This window comes from Corylus avellana, chromosome ca11 (genome assembly GCF_901000735.1).
Source record: "Corylus avellana chromosome ca11, CavTom2PMs-1.0".
Classification (NCBI taxonomy): domain Eukaryota; kingdom Viridiplantae; phylum Streptophyta; class Magnoliopsida; order Fagales; family Betulaceae; genus Corylus; species Corylus avellana.
Genome location: NC_081551.1, coordinates 19,940,008 through 19,954,959, shown reverse-complemented (window position 1 = coordinate 19,954,959; position 14,952 = coordinate 19,940,008). Strand labels below are relative to the sequence as shown.

General features: G+C 31.5%; 3 protein-coding genes across 3 annotated transcripts in view; all 3 read right to left on the bottom strand.

The window, feature by feature from the left end:
- Positions 1 to 1,532: 1,532 nt before the first annotated feature.
- On the bottom strand, positions 1,533 to 3,892 carry LOC132165203 (histidine-containing phosphotransfer protein 4-like). Its single transcript, XM_059575691.1, has 6 exons — positions 3,833 to 3,892; positions 2,954 to 3,084; positions 2,742 to 2,810; positions 2,531 to 2,602; positions 1,714 to 1,786; positions 1,533 to 1,604 (listed from the first exon to the last, which is right to left on the bottom strand). Exons 1-6 carry the CDS (start codon positions 3,890 to 3,892, stop codon positions 1,533 to 1,535), a joined length of 477 nt encoding a protein of 158 aa, XP_059431674.1.
- Positions 3,893 to 6,414: 2,522 nt separating this feature from the next.
- Positions 6,415 to 8,453, bottom strand: LOC132165202 (pseudo histidine-containing phosphotransfer protein 2-like). Its single transcript, XM_059575689.1, has 6 exons — positions 8,394 to 8,453; positions 7,598 to 7,728; positions 7,386 to 7,454; positions 7,169 to 7,240; positions 6,592 to 6,664; positions 6,415 to 6,486 (listed from the first exon to the last, which is right to left on the bottom strand). Exons 1-6 carry the CDS (start codon positions 8,451 to 8,453, stop codon positions 6,415 to 6,417), a joined length of 477 nt encoding a protein of 158 aa, XP_059431672.1.
- A 2,518-nt stretch (positions 8,454 to 10,971) lies between these two features.
- The window catches only part of LOC132165201 (uncharacterized), an 11,265-nt gene continuing 7,284 nt past the window's right edge, over positions 10,972 to 14,952 (bottom strand). The window contains exons 9-11 of the mRNA XM_059575688.1: positions 14,273 to 14,344; positions 11,153 to 11,225; positions 10,972 to 11,043 (exon numbers count right to left, since the gene is read on the bottom strand). Of these exons, the coding sequence (XP_059431671.1) occupies positions 10,972 to 11,043; positions 11,153 to 11,225; positions 14,273 to 14,344 (217 nt within the window). The remainder of the gene's footprint in view (positions 11,044 to 11,152; positions 11,226 to 14,272; positions 14,345 to 14,952) is intronic.

Sequence of the window (14,952 nt, the reverse complement as noted above, 5' to 3'; positions counted from 1 at the left end):
CTAGAATTTGTATTTTTGGGGGACGAACTTACATGAATACATAAACACATACAAACACATAGATACATATAGTAGTATCTCTTTATATATGTAGTTGTGTATGTTTATATAAATTAAATATAGACACGTCTTAAATTTAATTACATAGTAAGTTATTATTGCATACAAAAGTTGTATGTCTTAAAATAAATTAAAAACGATCTATAGGATCCAAAAAAAAAAAAAACATTTAGTGTGAACTCTTTCTCATAACGGAATCACTTGGAGCTCTCAAAAACATTAAAATCAAGCTAAAATAATATTGCAAACCAAAAGGCACAAATTAAATGGAGCATTTTCAATTTTTTCAGACTAAAAGAAAGGATAAAACAAAAAGAAAATTTTAGAAGGGGGCAAAAATATAACTTTGGGGGGACAAAACTAAAAGAAAATTTTTAAAAGAGAGCAAAAATATAATTTTGTGGGAGTAAATTAAAAAAAGAAAAAAAAAAAAAAAAGAAAAAAAAAAGAAAGACATATTTTAATAACATTTTCAAAATGTTTGGGGGGACATTTGCCCCCCAAGCCTCTACATGCTTCCCCCCCCCCCTACTTATGAGTATATAAAATTGTATAAAAAGTGAGAATAAGTGTAATATTATTCGAGATGAAATTGTTCTCTTGCATGTGTTCGCTTCGGCCCATCTATTTGGGTATGCGCCCATGCAATCCGGCTCCATTTACTAGAAACATCCAAGGACCATCGCATGAAATTTTGGTACCAAAATTGGGATAGTGATAGGGAGCTGGACATTTGGCTCCCGAAAATTGCCCAAACTAAGGTGGCAATATATATATTTGTGAATAAAGGAGAGAGAGAGAGCGCAAATTTTTGTGAATAAAAAAAATTGCCACCTCAATTTAGGCAATTTCGGTAGCCAAATATCGGGCTCCCTAGCACTCCCTCAAAAATTGAGGTTGTCATGTACGTACAGTAAGGAAAGAAAGAGAATATTTCATATTAATTAAAAATATTAAAATTAATTAAGATATATATAGTCCAACACTAGAGCATAAAAGGATTTTTATAGGTTACTATGCAATAAGGTTGTTCTACAGCACTGTGTAGGGCGGTTTATGTGAGTGTTTGTTTGGGTCCATCCATTTGGATACGTATCTATGCAATCGTGTCGCTATTTACTCAAATTATCGAACCACCCGTCCAAGTGCCCTCCCGATCACATGGAGTAATTTTGGTCCCAAAATTGATGTTGTAGTGCAGAGTAGCATAAGGCTAAAAATATGAAAATTAATTAAAGTTCCAACACAATAACATAAAAGGTCTTTTTAGGTTATATAGAAGTAACCTTTATCACAAACCAACTTGGCAAGGAAACTAGTTCCCACAAACCACATTTGGAGAAACTAATTTTCAACCAAATGTCACAAGAAAAGTTAAGCTATAGGCACATATCACAAGGAATATTGCCTAGTTTTTATTCACCAGAATTATGGAAACGATGAATTTGCACACAGATGTAATCCATCAAATACTACTTGTTCTTGCCAACCATATCTTCATTTGGGCCACTAGAAGACGTGCTAGATTTGTATTGTTGCATCAACTGCAAAATGAACAAAAAAACAAATCAACATATAACTTATTTATACTAAATTAAGCAGAAAATTCTGTGTGTTTGTATGTGTGTGTATCAAAGAGAGAGAGAGAGAAACCTCTAGATAGGGTTCCAGCTTTTTCTTCAAAGTGTCAAACTCTTGTTTCAGACTCGGAAATCCAACCTTACAACTGTTTATATATTCGTAGACAAGAAAATAATTTCTTATAATGCTTTAGCATTTGTATCAATGTAAAGTATGAGCAATATTAGTTGTATCTTTCCAATATTTTCTCTGAGATATTTCATATCTAATATTGTATGCCCGCAGATTGTTAAAAAAATCTCACTCCTATAATTGTATGACTTATGCTCAAGACGTGTCTTGTCAATCTCATGTTTAACCATAATCATTCACTTTTGAGCAATACTATTTAAGGTCTGTTTGGGATTGCGTTTGAAGGGCTTAAAAGTGCTTTTAACACTCAAAAAGCTTGTTTGAAGAAAAAAGTATTCGTTTGGTAAAAAAATTAAAAGAACTTTTAAAGTTTCAAAAAGCCTAAAAATGGCCAAAAAGCCTTTTTGGTAAAAGCTCTTTTTAACTTAAAAACTTTATTTTTCAAACGCAATTTCAAACAGACTCTTAGTATACTGTTATACTACTGTCATACAACTGAAATGTGGTGACAATGAATATCAACAATTTATTTTTTCACAAATGTTGATTTAAGGACTAATTTTCATGCCACGTCATTAAGTTATATAACAATCGCATATATCAGTTACTAAATAACATTACTTTTAAATTTTAGTCTAAAATCATATTTGAGAAAGAAATGTAAGCAAATAAAACTATATATATTTTGTATACCAAATTTTTAAGGGATGAAAAAAAAACAAAATAAAAAATAAAGTTGGGTAACTATAGACATTACCCCTCTGTGTCGCCTATCACGCAACGATCCAATATTTTATCGATTTCAATGGTCACCTTATTAGCACCAAAGCTGCAAATAAAAATAATGATTGAATTAATAATAGTGAGAAAAGAAAACATAAAATACTAAAAAATAAGAGGGATTATTTCTAGTTTTTCCTTTAATTTATGTTATTTGTTGAGGGATGTGTTATTTTTCATGAAAATACCTGGCGCTGCTGCCTCTTAATTTAAAAAGACATCTTTCCAGATTAGGAAGATCGAGGGGGTTTGCCTCCCTATGAATACAAATAAAAGCCCAAGATTATTATTGATATTATTAGATTGCTATTTAGAAAAAAAAAAAATGAAAATTTGATGAGAATAGAAAAATTAAGTATGTTTAATTGAAAGAGAACCAATTTCATATTCTGCCACTCACAAGGTTTGTTCTATGGTATCTATATTATTTGATGTCTCACTCAAATACAAATTGGCAATTGTCTCAATAAAGTTTGGATTGTTTGAATCCTCCATCTGCTCCACTGTAGTGAACATGTCATTAAGGATTTCCTGCAATATATAACCCACATTGTACGTAATATATTTTGATAACTTAACCAGATCATTAAGTCATCATTTAACTTTAAACGACAATAAAAGCAAAGTAAATTTACGTTGTTTTCTGTTTAAACAACTACAAATGGCGTAATTTCATCGTCGTTTTATGTAGATGACGAGAATGATATTTTAAACGACAAAATTCAGTGATGAAACGACAAGAATAAAAACGATTCTCGTTAATTGTTTACATAGAAATGACGAGAATGGGATATATGAAAATGAAATAGGTTTCGATCAAACAGCAAGCCCCTCTCTCTCTCTCTTCGAAGGAGCCCAACCACCTAGACCTCGCCACCCAATATTTGTCTAATTAACGTCTAATGATTTTCATGAATTCGGTCCTTCAACATTCAGAGCAAATAATTATAAGGCAAGGAAATGTAAAATTGTAGCACATATTCCATGCAGATCGAACACGTACTAATTAGATTGAAAGTTATATATCCAACAAATCGTATGACTAACCACCAATTAAATTTTTTTGTAAAAGTTATAGAGTATTAATTAATTAATTATGAGACGTACGTAGCCAGAAAATTAAAACCAAGCTTATCTCGTATCTAGTCACAAGTTAGAAAATGAGGAAGAAAAGCCAGTTATAATATTTAACATGAACGGAAAACTAATTAATATCAACATTTTTTTTAAAAAAAAAAATAATAAATAAAAAACAACAACTACAACAAAATAAAAAAACCTCATTAGAGAGGGATTCCTTCATGGTGGCGATCTGTTGTTCCAATAACTTCTTATCCATTCTCGCAAAGAAAGGAGAGATTAATATAATAGAACTTGTTTAAAGGCTTGAATGCCAAAATGGGAAGCCAATGAGGAGAATATATAGGGAGAAGAAATAGTTAAAGGAAAACATATATATGTACGTGCTGTAGCAATCAATCAAAGTAAACACTAAAAATGTATGACTAACTAGGACATACCGACTATGTGATAAGCAATCATTCAAAAATATAACACAACAATTATGTGGTAAGCATTCATCTAAGAAATATGACATTTGGTGAAATAGACAATTGCCATATTAGTAAAAACAAAAAATAAATAAATTAAAAAAAAAACTTATTTTGAGTATCTAACTAGTAAATATGCTTAAGAGAGTGTACAATATATATCTTTGTATCTTCTTCTTCTATCATGAAACAAATGAAAAGGAAACAGTTGGTTTCATTTGGGAAAACTTTTTAATGCGTGTGTTTTTTCGTAATTTAGTTTTGAATATTTTATAGTTTTAGTTATTTGTTAATGTTTTTGCTTTTTTTGCTTAGAAAAAAAAATTGTGCTAATTAATTTGTGTTGCCAAACGAGTCCAATGTGCCCATGGTGCAGTTGGCTAAACTAATCAACTGGTTAATAGTGAACATAGCATACAAAAACACCAAAAATGGGGAACATTCAAATTAACTTAAGATAGGCATTGTTTCCCGTTAAGGTAAACAATTTAATTAATTTTCATATTTTTAGCCGTATACGAAATATTCTCTTTATTTCCCTACTTTGCACTACAACTTCAATTTTGAGACCAAAATTTCATGCAATAGGACAATCTCATGTGAGAGAGCGCTCAGACGTTCATGTGCTTGGATAATTCGAGTAAATGAGGCTATGATTGCTTGGACACGTACTAAAACAGATGGGCCCAAACAAACACTCACATAAAATGCCCTAGGCAGTGCAATAGAGCAATTTTATTGTACAAGTTCAACTTTATTAACCAACACCATTAATTGGGAAATGTGTAAAAACGAAGAATAAGGACATATCAATTGGGAATACTTGTCCATAAAATTAGCCCATGCTTTAATGTAGGCTTTCAATCTCTAAACAATAAGGACGAAGCACAATCAAAGCCATTTAACTCTCAGGTGAAATCAACTTTCTCATTGAACTGTTGCGGGTAGCTGCTCTATGATGTTGCAAAATTAGGCATAATCAGTTACAAAACACAAAGATATAAATAAAAACAAATAATATAATTTGTGATGGGCTTTCGTATTTCTAATTCCTATGGTTATGAGCTTCTTGTAATATTTTATGTACAGTTCACAAGTTTTACCAGTTATCCAAAAGAGTAATGCTATTTAGTAGATTTTCATACAACTGACATACAACAATGATGATTGATGATATGACAGTGAATATCAGTCTTTGGATCAACAATGGTTTGTAAAAATAAAAATCAATGGTTGATATTCTGCCACATCATCATAGTTGTATCTTAGTCGTATAGAAGTCTACTAAATATAATTTCTCAATCCAAAATGTGTTTGATATGATTTAACATAAACAATAAATGCATTCACTTATAAAAGAGACGTGTTATTTGGTAGACTCTCATATGAGTGTCATTATGTGTCATACAACTATAGTAATGTGGTAATAAAAATTAGCCATTAATTTCTCTTGTTATATGCCCCCGTTTATCCAAATGATGATTTTTACTACCACATCATCATAGTTGTATAGGATTAGTATACGAGTCTACTAAATAGCTTTATTCTTAAAAAAAATAATAAATGTGATATACTTGATCTCAACAATCTCTCTCTCAACGTGACGCTCTCACGAATCGAACTCATGACCACCATTTGTTGGATTAAGCTCTGGACTATGTCATCTTAAATCCAATTAGTGTCCAGTGAGAGAAGCCAAAGCCTTTTATGACATTCAAAATCACACCCTACAAGACATGTTCTAAGAGTCATCTACTTTAGCAGAGCGACATTGTTGCACTTCAACAATATCTTTATTCTTCTTCTTTTTTGTCACGTTTCCAATAAACGGTACTGGTTAATAAAGTTAAACATGTGCAATAAGGTTGTTCTACTGCACTGTGTAGGGCGGTTTATGTGAGGGTTTGTTCGGGTCCATCCATTTGGATATGACTCTATGCAATCGTGTCCCCATTTACTCAAATTACAGAAGCACCTATCCAAGTGCCCTCCTGATCACATGGAGTAATTTTTGTCCCAAAATTGATGTTGTAGTGTAGAGCAGGGAAAGAAAGAGTATTCCACATAAGTCCCAACACAATAGCATAAAAGGGTCTTTTTAGGTTATATAGAAGTAACCTTTATTACAAACAAACTTGGTAAGGAATCTAGTTCCCACAAACCTCGTTCGGGAAACTAGTTTTCAACCAAATGTTATAAGAAAAGTTAAGCAATAGGCACATAGCACAAGGAAAATTGCCTAGTTTTTATTCACTATTATTCGAGAATTATGAAAATGATGAATTTGTACACAGATGTAATCCACCAAATACTACTTGTTCTTGTCAACCATGTCTTCATTGGGGCCACTAGATGGTGTGCTAGATTTGTACTGTTGCAACAACTGCAAAATGAACAAAAAACAAACCAGCATATAACTTATTTATTCTAAATTAAGTAAGAAAATTCAATGTGTTTGTATGTGCGTGTGTTGGAGAGAGAGAAATACCTCTAGATAAGGTTCCAAATTTTTCTTCAGAGTGTCAAACTCTTGTTTCAAGTTCGGAAATCCAGCCTTACAGCTGTTTATATATTCATGAACAAGTTAATAATTTCTTATAATGCTTTAGCATTTGTATCAATGTAAAGTATGAGCAACATTAGTTGTATATTTCCAATATTATCTATGAGTTAATCTCACTCCTATAACTGTATGACTTATGCTTGAGAGGTGTTACTCCAGTCTCGCGTTGAACATAATCATTAACTTTTGAATAATACTATTTAGTATACTGTTATACTACAATCATACAACTGAGATGCCGTGACAATGAAAATCAATAATTTTTTTTTTCACAAATGCTGATTTAATGACTGATTTTCATGCCACGTCTTCAAGTTATATAACAATCGCACATATGTATATATTAGTTACTAAATAACATTAATCATAAATTTTAGTCTAAAATCATATTTGAGAAAGAAATATAAGCATATAAAAACATATCTATTTTGTATACCAAATTATTAAGGGCTGAAAAAAATAAAAAAAAAATTCAAGTTGGGCAAAGTACTATAAACATTACCCCTCCGCGTCGCCTATCGTGCAACCATACAGTATTTTATCGACTTCATTAGTCACCTTATTAGCACCAAAGCTGCAAATAAAAATAATATTTGAATTAATAATAGTGAGAAAAGAAAACCGAAAATACTAAAAAATAAGAGGGATTATAATTTCTAGTTTTTCCTTCAATTTATATGTTATTTGTTGAGGGATGTGTTATTTTTTAATGCAAGTACCTGACGCTGCTGCCTCTTAATTTAACAAGACACCTTTCTAGATTTAGAAAATCGAAGGGGTTTGCCTCCCTATGAACACAAATAAAAGCCCAAGATTATTATTGATATTATTAGATTGCTATTTATAAAAAATAAAAATGAAAATTTGATGAGAATAGAAAAATTAAGTATGTTTAATTGAAAGAGAACCAATTTCATATTATGCCACTCACAAGGTTTGTTCTAAGGCATCTATATTCTTTGGCGTCTCACTCAAATACAAATTGGCAATTGTCACAATAAAGTTTGGATTGTCTGCATCCTCCGTCTCCTCCACTGTAGTGAACATGTCATTAAGGATTTCCTGCAATACCCCACATTGTACGTAATATATTTGGATAAGTTAACTAGATCATTTTGTCATCATTTAACTTTAAACGACAATAAAAGTAAAGTAAATTTATGTACGTTGTTTTCTGTTTAAATGACTACAAATGGCATAATTTCATCGTCGTTTTTTGTAGATGACGAGAATGATATTTTAAATGACAAAATTCAGTGATGAAACGACGAGAATAAAAATGCTTCTCGTTGTTTACATAGAAATGACAAGAATGGGATATATGAAAACGAAATAGGTCTCAATCAAACAGCAAGCCTCTAATTAACGCCGCCACCCAATATTTGTCTAATTAACGTCTAATGATTTTCATGAATTGGGTCCTTAAACATTCAGAGCAAATAATTATACTGTAAACAATAAGGCAAGGAAATGTAAAATTGTAGATTAAATAGAACGTTATATATCCAACCACCCATTAAAAGAAATTGTCTAAGTTAAGGAGTATTAATTAATTATAAGACGTAGCCAGAAAATAAAAACAAGCCTATCTCCTCCTATTCACAAGGTAGAAAAGGAGGAACAAAAAGCCTATATTAATATTGAAGATGAAGGGAAAACTAATTAATATCAACATTTTTTTTTTAAAAAAAAAAAAAAAACAACAACAACAAAAAAGAGTGAAAAACCTCATTAAAGAGGGATTCCTTCATGGTGGCAATCTGTTGTTCCAATAACTTCTTATCCATTCCCGCAAACAAAAGAGAGATTAATATAATAGAACTTCTTTAAAGGCTTGAATGCCAAAATGGGAGGCCCCAGTGAGGAGAATATATAAGGAAATGAAATAGTTAAAGGAAAACATATGTACGTGCTGTAGCAATCAATCAAAGTAAACACTAAAACTGTATGACTAACTAGGACATACCGACTATGTGATAAGCAATCATTCAAAAATATAACACAACAATTATGTGATAAGCAATCATCTAAGAAATATGACATTTGGTGAAATAGACAATTTCCATATTAGTAAAAACAAAAACAAAAAAAAAAAACAAAAAAAAATATCTTATTTTAAGTATCTAACTAATAAATATGCTTAAGAGACTGTACAATATCTTTGTATCTTCTTCATCGATCACGAAACAAATGAAAAGAAAATAATTGGTTTCGTTTGGTAAAACTTTTTAGAGCGTGTTTTCTATTTTCTTGTGACTTAACATAAAAGAGAATTTAGTTTTGAATATTTTATGTTTTTAGTTATTTGTTAATGTTTTTTTTTTTTGGTAAGAAAAACCAAAAAAGAAAAAGAAAAAGAAGTGCTAATTAATTTGTGTGGCCAAACGAGTCCAATGGGCGCATGGTGCAGTTGGCTAAACAAATCAACTGGTTAATAGTGAACATAGCATACAAAAACACCAAAAATGGGGAACATTCAAATTAACTTAAGATAGGCATTGTTTCCCGTTAAGATAAACAATTTAATTAATTTTCATATTTTTAGCCTTATACGAAATATTCTCTTTATTTCCCTACTTTGCACTACAACTTCAATTTTGAGACCACAGTTTCATGCAATAAGACAATCCCATGTCAGAGGGCACTCAGACATGTGCTTGGATAATTCGAGTAAACAGGGTTATAATTGTGTGGGCACGTACTCAAACGGATGGGCCCAAACAAACGCTCACATAAAATGCCCTAAGCAATGCAATAGAGCAATTTTATTGTACGAGTTCAACTTTATTAACCAACACCGTTAATTGGAAAATGTGTAAAAAAGAAGAATAAGGACATATCAATAGGGAATTGAATACTTGTCCATAAAAGCCATTAACTCTCAGAGCACTAAGGTGAAATCAACTTTCTCATCGAACTGTTGCGGGTAGCCGCTCTATGATCTTGCAAAATTAGGCACAATCAATTACAAAATACAAAGATATAAGTAAAAACAAATAATATAAATTGTGATGCGCTTTTTTTTTTTTCTTTTTTTTTTCTAATTCCTATGGTTATGAGCTTTTTGTAATATTTTATGTACAATTCACAAGTTTTGCCAGTTATTCAAAAGTGTAATGCTATATAGTAGATTCTCATACGACTGACATACAACTATGATAATGTGACAGTAAATATCAGTCTTTCAATCAACAATGACTTGTAAAAATAAAAATCAATAGTTGATATTCTGTCACATCATCATAGTTGCATGTCAGTCATATGAAAGTCTACTAAAAATAATTTATCTATCCAAAATGTACGTGTATGATATGACTTAACATAAACAATAAATGTTTTCACTTAGAAGAGAGATATGTTATTCGTTAGACTCTCATACGAGTGTCATTATGTGCCATACAACTATAGTAATGTGATCGTAAAAATCAGCCATTAATTTTCTCATGTTATATGCCCCCGTTTATCCAAAGATTGACTTTTACTGCCACATCATCATAGTTGTATATATAGGAGTATAGTATGTGAGTCTACTAAATATCTTTATTCTTTGGCAAAATAATAATCTACTTAATCTCAACAATCCCTCCCTCAACGTGACGCTCTCGCGAATCGAACTCTTGACCACCATTTGTTGGATCGCGCTTTGGACTATCTCATCTTAAATCCAATCAGTGTCCAGTGAGGAAAGCCAATGCTTTTTATGGCATTCAAAATCACACCCCACAAGAAATGTTCTAAGAGTCATCTACTTTAGCAGAGCGACATTATTGCACTTCAACAATATCCTTAGTCTTCTTTTTAACACGCTTCCAATAAATGGTACTGCTTAATTAATAAAGTTAAACTTGTGCAATAAGGTTGTTCTACTGCACTGTGTAGGGCGGTTTATGTGATTTTTTGTTCGGGTCCATCCATTTGGATACATGTCTATACAATTGTGTCCCCATTTACTCAAATTATAGAAGCACCTGTCCAAGTGCCCTCCCGATCACATGGAGTAATTTTGGTCCCAAAATTGATGTTGTAGTGTAGAGTAGGGAAAGAAAGAATATTCCACATAAGTCCCAACACAATAGCATAAAAGGATCTTTTTAGGTTATATAGAAGTAACCTTTATTACAAGCAAACTTGGCAAGGAAACTAGTTCCCACAAACCACGTTCAGGGAAACTAGTTTTCAACCAAATGTTATACGAAAAGTTAAGCAATAGGCACATAGCACAAGGGAAATTGCCTAGTTTTTATTCACTATTATTCGAGAATTATGGAAATGATGAATCTGCCCACAGATGTAATCCACCAAATACTACTTGTTCTTGCCAACCATATTTTCATTGGGGCCAGTAGATGACGTGCTAGATTTGTACTGTTGCAACAACTGCAAAATGAACAACAAACAAACCAACATATAACTTATTTAATCCAAATGAAGTAAGAAAATTCTTTGTGTTTGTATGTGCGTGTGTCAGAGAGCGAGAGAGAAAAACCTCTAGATAGGGTTCCAGATTTTTCTTCAGAGTGTGAAACGCTTGTTTTAAGTTTGGAAATCCAGCCTTACATCTGTTTATATATTCATGAACAAGTCAATAATTTCTTATAATGCTTTAGCATTTGTACCGATGTAAAGTATGTGCAATATTAGTGGTCTCTTTCCAAAATTTTCTATGAGTTAATCTCACTCCTATAACTGTATGACTTAAGCTTGAGAGGTGTTATTTCAATCTTGCATTGAACATAATCATTAACTTTTGAGTAATGGTATTTAATATACTGTTATACTACTATCATACAACTAGGATGCCGTGACAATGAAAATTAACAATTTTTTTTCACAAATGTTGATTTAATGATTGATTTTCGTGCCACGTCATCAATTAAGTTATATAACAGTTGTGTGTATATATATATATATATATATATATATATATATATATTAGTTACTAACTAACATTAAACTTAAATTTTAGTCTAAAACCATATTTGAGAAGGAAATATAAGCAGATAAAACTATATATATTTTGTATACTAAATTATTAAGGGCTGGAAAAAAAAAAAATTTCAAGTTGGGTAATTATAAACATTACCCCTCCGTGTCGCCTTTCATGCAACCATCCATTATTTTATTGACTTCATTAGTGACCTTATTAGCACCAAAGCTGTAAATAAAAATAATATTTGAATTAATAATTGTGAGAGAAGAAAATAGAAGATACTAAAAAATAAGAGGGATTATTTCTAGTTTTTTCTTCAATTTATATGTTATTTGTTGAGGGACGTGTTATTTTTTCATGTAAGTACCTGGCGCTGGTGCCTTTTAATTTAATAAGACACCTTTCTAGATTACGAAGATCGAGGGGGTTTGCCTCCCTATGAACACAAATGAAAGCCCAAGATTATTATTGATATTATTAGATTGCTATTTATAAAATAAATAAAAAATAAATAAGAATAAAAATAAAATAAAATAATGAAAATTTGATGAGAATAGAAAAATTAAGTATGTTTAATTGAAAGAGAACCAATTTCATATTATGCCACTCACAAGCTTTTTTTTATGGCATCTATATCGTTTGGCGTCTCACTCAAATACAAATTGGCAATTGTCATAAGAAAGTTTGGATTGTTTTCATCCTCCATCTCCTCCACTGTAGTGAACATGTCATTAAGGATTTCCTGCAATAACCCACATTGTACGTAACATATTTGGATAACTTAACAAGATCATTATGTCATCATTTAACTTTAAACGACAATAAAAGGAAAGTAAATTTACGTTGTTTTCTGTTTAAATGACTACAAATGGCATAATTTCATCTTAGTTTTATGTAGATGACGAGAATGATATTTTAAACAACAAAATTCAGGGATGAAACGACGAGAATAAAATGCTTCTCGTTGTTTACATAGAAATGACGAGAATGGGATATATGAAAACGAAATTGGTCTCAATCAAACAGCAATCCCCTCTCTCTCTCTCTCTCTCTCTCTCTCTCTTCTCAAGAGTCCAGCCACCTTGACGCCGCCACCCAATATTTGTCTAATTAACGTCTAATGATTTTCATGAATTCGGTCCTTAAACATTCAAAGCAAATAATTATACGGTAAACAATAAGGCAAGGAAATGTAAAACTGTAGAATAGATTGAAAGTTATATATCCAACAAATCGTCCGACTAAACCACCCATTAAAAGAAATTGTCTAAGCTAGTTAAGGAGTATTAATTAATTATGAGACGTAGCCAGAAAATAATAACAAGCCTATCCCCTATTCATAAGGTCGAAAAGGAGGAACAAAAAGCCTATATTAATATTGAAGATGAAGGGAAAACCAATTAATATCAACATTTTCTTTTTCTTTTTTGAAAAAAGAAAAACAACAAAAAAAAGAGAAAAACCGCATTAAAGAGGGATTGCTTCATGGTGGCAATCTGTTGTTCCAATGACTTCTGATCCATTCTCGCAAACAAAAGAGATTAATATAATAGAACTTCTTTAAAGGCTTGAATGACAAAATGGGAAGCCCCAATGAGGAGAATATATAGGGAGATGAAATAGTTAAAGGAAAACATATATATGTGCTGCAGCAATCAATCAGAGCAAACACTAAAAATGTATGAGTAGCTAGGACATACCGACTAAGTGATATGCAATCATCCAAAAATATAACACAACAATTATGTGATAAGCAGTCATCGAAGAAATATGACATTTGGTGAAACAGACAATTGCCATATTAGTAAAAACAAAAAATAAATAAAAAATCTTATTTTAAGTATCTAACTAATAAATATTCTTAAGAGACTGTACAATATCTTTGTATCTTCTTCATCGATCATGAAACAAATAAAAAGGAAATAATTGGTTTCGTTTGGTAAAACTTTTAAAGTGTGTTTTTTATTTTGTTGTGACTTAATATAAAGGAGAATTTAGTTTTGAATATTTTATGTTTTTAGTTATTTGTTAATGTTTTTGTTTGTTTTTTCTTAGAAAAACCGGGAAAAAAGAAAGTGCTAATTAATTTGTGTAGCCAAATGAGTCCAATGGGCCCATGGTGTAGTTGGCTAAACTAATCAACTGGTTAATAGTGAACATAGCAGACAAAAGCACCAAAAATGGGGAACATCCAAATTAACTTAAAATAGGCATTGTTCCGTTAAGGTATAAAAAATTTAATTAATTTTCATATTTTTAGTCTTATACGAAATATTCTCTTTATTTCCCTACTTTGCACTATATACAACTTCAATTTTGAGACCCAAATTTCATGCAATAGGACAATCCCACGTGAAAGGGCACTCAAACATGTGCTTGGATAATTCGGGTAAATGGGGCTATATATGATTGCATGAACAAGTACTCAAACAGATGGGCCCAAACAAACACTCGATCACATAAAAATCAAATATAAGGAATCGGCTCCTCTCTGGTCCATTTGAACCGGAGAGGATCCGAATTCCTCACTCTTACAATGTGTGACTTAAGTGTTAGATTGCGCATAAGTGCTTAAACTCCATTAAAAAAAAAATCAAATACAAAAAAAATAGAAAGATAAGTAGATGATTACTTATCCTGAGAAGTTGATACAAGTAGGGGAAGTAGAAACATTACCCTTCTATGTCACTTTTATAGCAGCATTCCACTGCTTGATTGATTTGAATCGTCGCCTTATTAGCCCCAATGCTGCAAATAACAATAATGATCTTCAAAAAAATGCAAGAAATTAAGGAAGAGTAATGCCATGTATCTCCTTTTTTTTATATTATATATCAGTTAAGACATAAATCTTAAATCCCCATTGTTCACTTTTCTCACTGGTTAATTACTTAAAAGAGTAGTAAGGTAAGTTAAAAGATGCAGCACTTTTGACTTCAGACTGTAAACCTCGTTTTTCAGGTCCGAAAATCCAGCCTTACATATGTTTATATATTCATGGACAAGTCAATAATTTCTTATAATGCTAATGGAAACTATGAGCAATATTAGCAATAACTTTTAAATATTTTCTCAGATGTATTTCATATAAACAATATGATCTTTTATGCAGGTTTGTTAAATAAATTTGTAACTGTACGTATGACTTCTCAACTTTTTTTTTTTTTTTTTTTTTTAATTGAAAGGATGGAAAGGGGCGACCAGTGTAGTTTCCCCCCTTGGGCGTGACCATCGGGGTTCCCATCCGCTGTGGAATGTCCGGTTTGAGCCATAGCTACTGCCTGAGAAGGCGAGCCCATTACCACAACCCCACCAAAGTGTGAGCCGGTAGAGCCGTATGACTTCTCAACTTGTTA

What these genes read in the sequence shown, in the direction of transcription:
- LOC132165203 (XM_059575691.1), bottom strand. Translation starts at nt 3,892, where the DNA reads ATGGATAAGAAGTTATTGGAACAACAGATCGCCACCATGAAGGAATCC. An exon ending in AGGAATCCCTCTCTAATGAG is followed by an intron (nt 3,085 to 3,832) that starts GTTTTTTTATTT and finishes TATATATTGCAG; the next exon opens with GAAATCCTTAATGACATGTT. An exon ending in GATACCATAGAACAAACCTT is followed by an intron (nt 2,811 to 2,953) that starts GTGAGTGGCAGA and finishes TTGTATTCATAG; the next exon opens with GGAGGCAAACCCCCTCGATC.
- LOC132165202 (XM_059575689.1), bottom strand. Translation starts at nt 8,453, where the DNA reads ATGGATAAGAAGTTATTGGAACAACAGATTGCCACCATGAAGGAATCC. An exon ending in TTAAGAGGCAGCAGCGTCAG is followed by an intron (nt 7,241 to 7,385) that starts GTACTTGCATTA and finishes TTTTATTTGCAG; the next exon opens with CTTTGGTGCTAATAAGGTGA. An exon ending in ATTTGGAACCTTATCTAGAG is followed by an intron (nt 6,487 to 6,591) that starts GTATTTCTCTCT and finishes TTCATTTTGCAG; the next exon opens with TTGTTGCAACAGTACAAATC.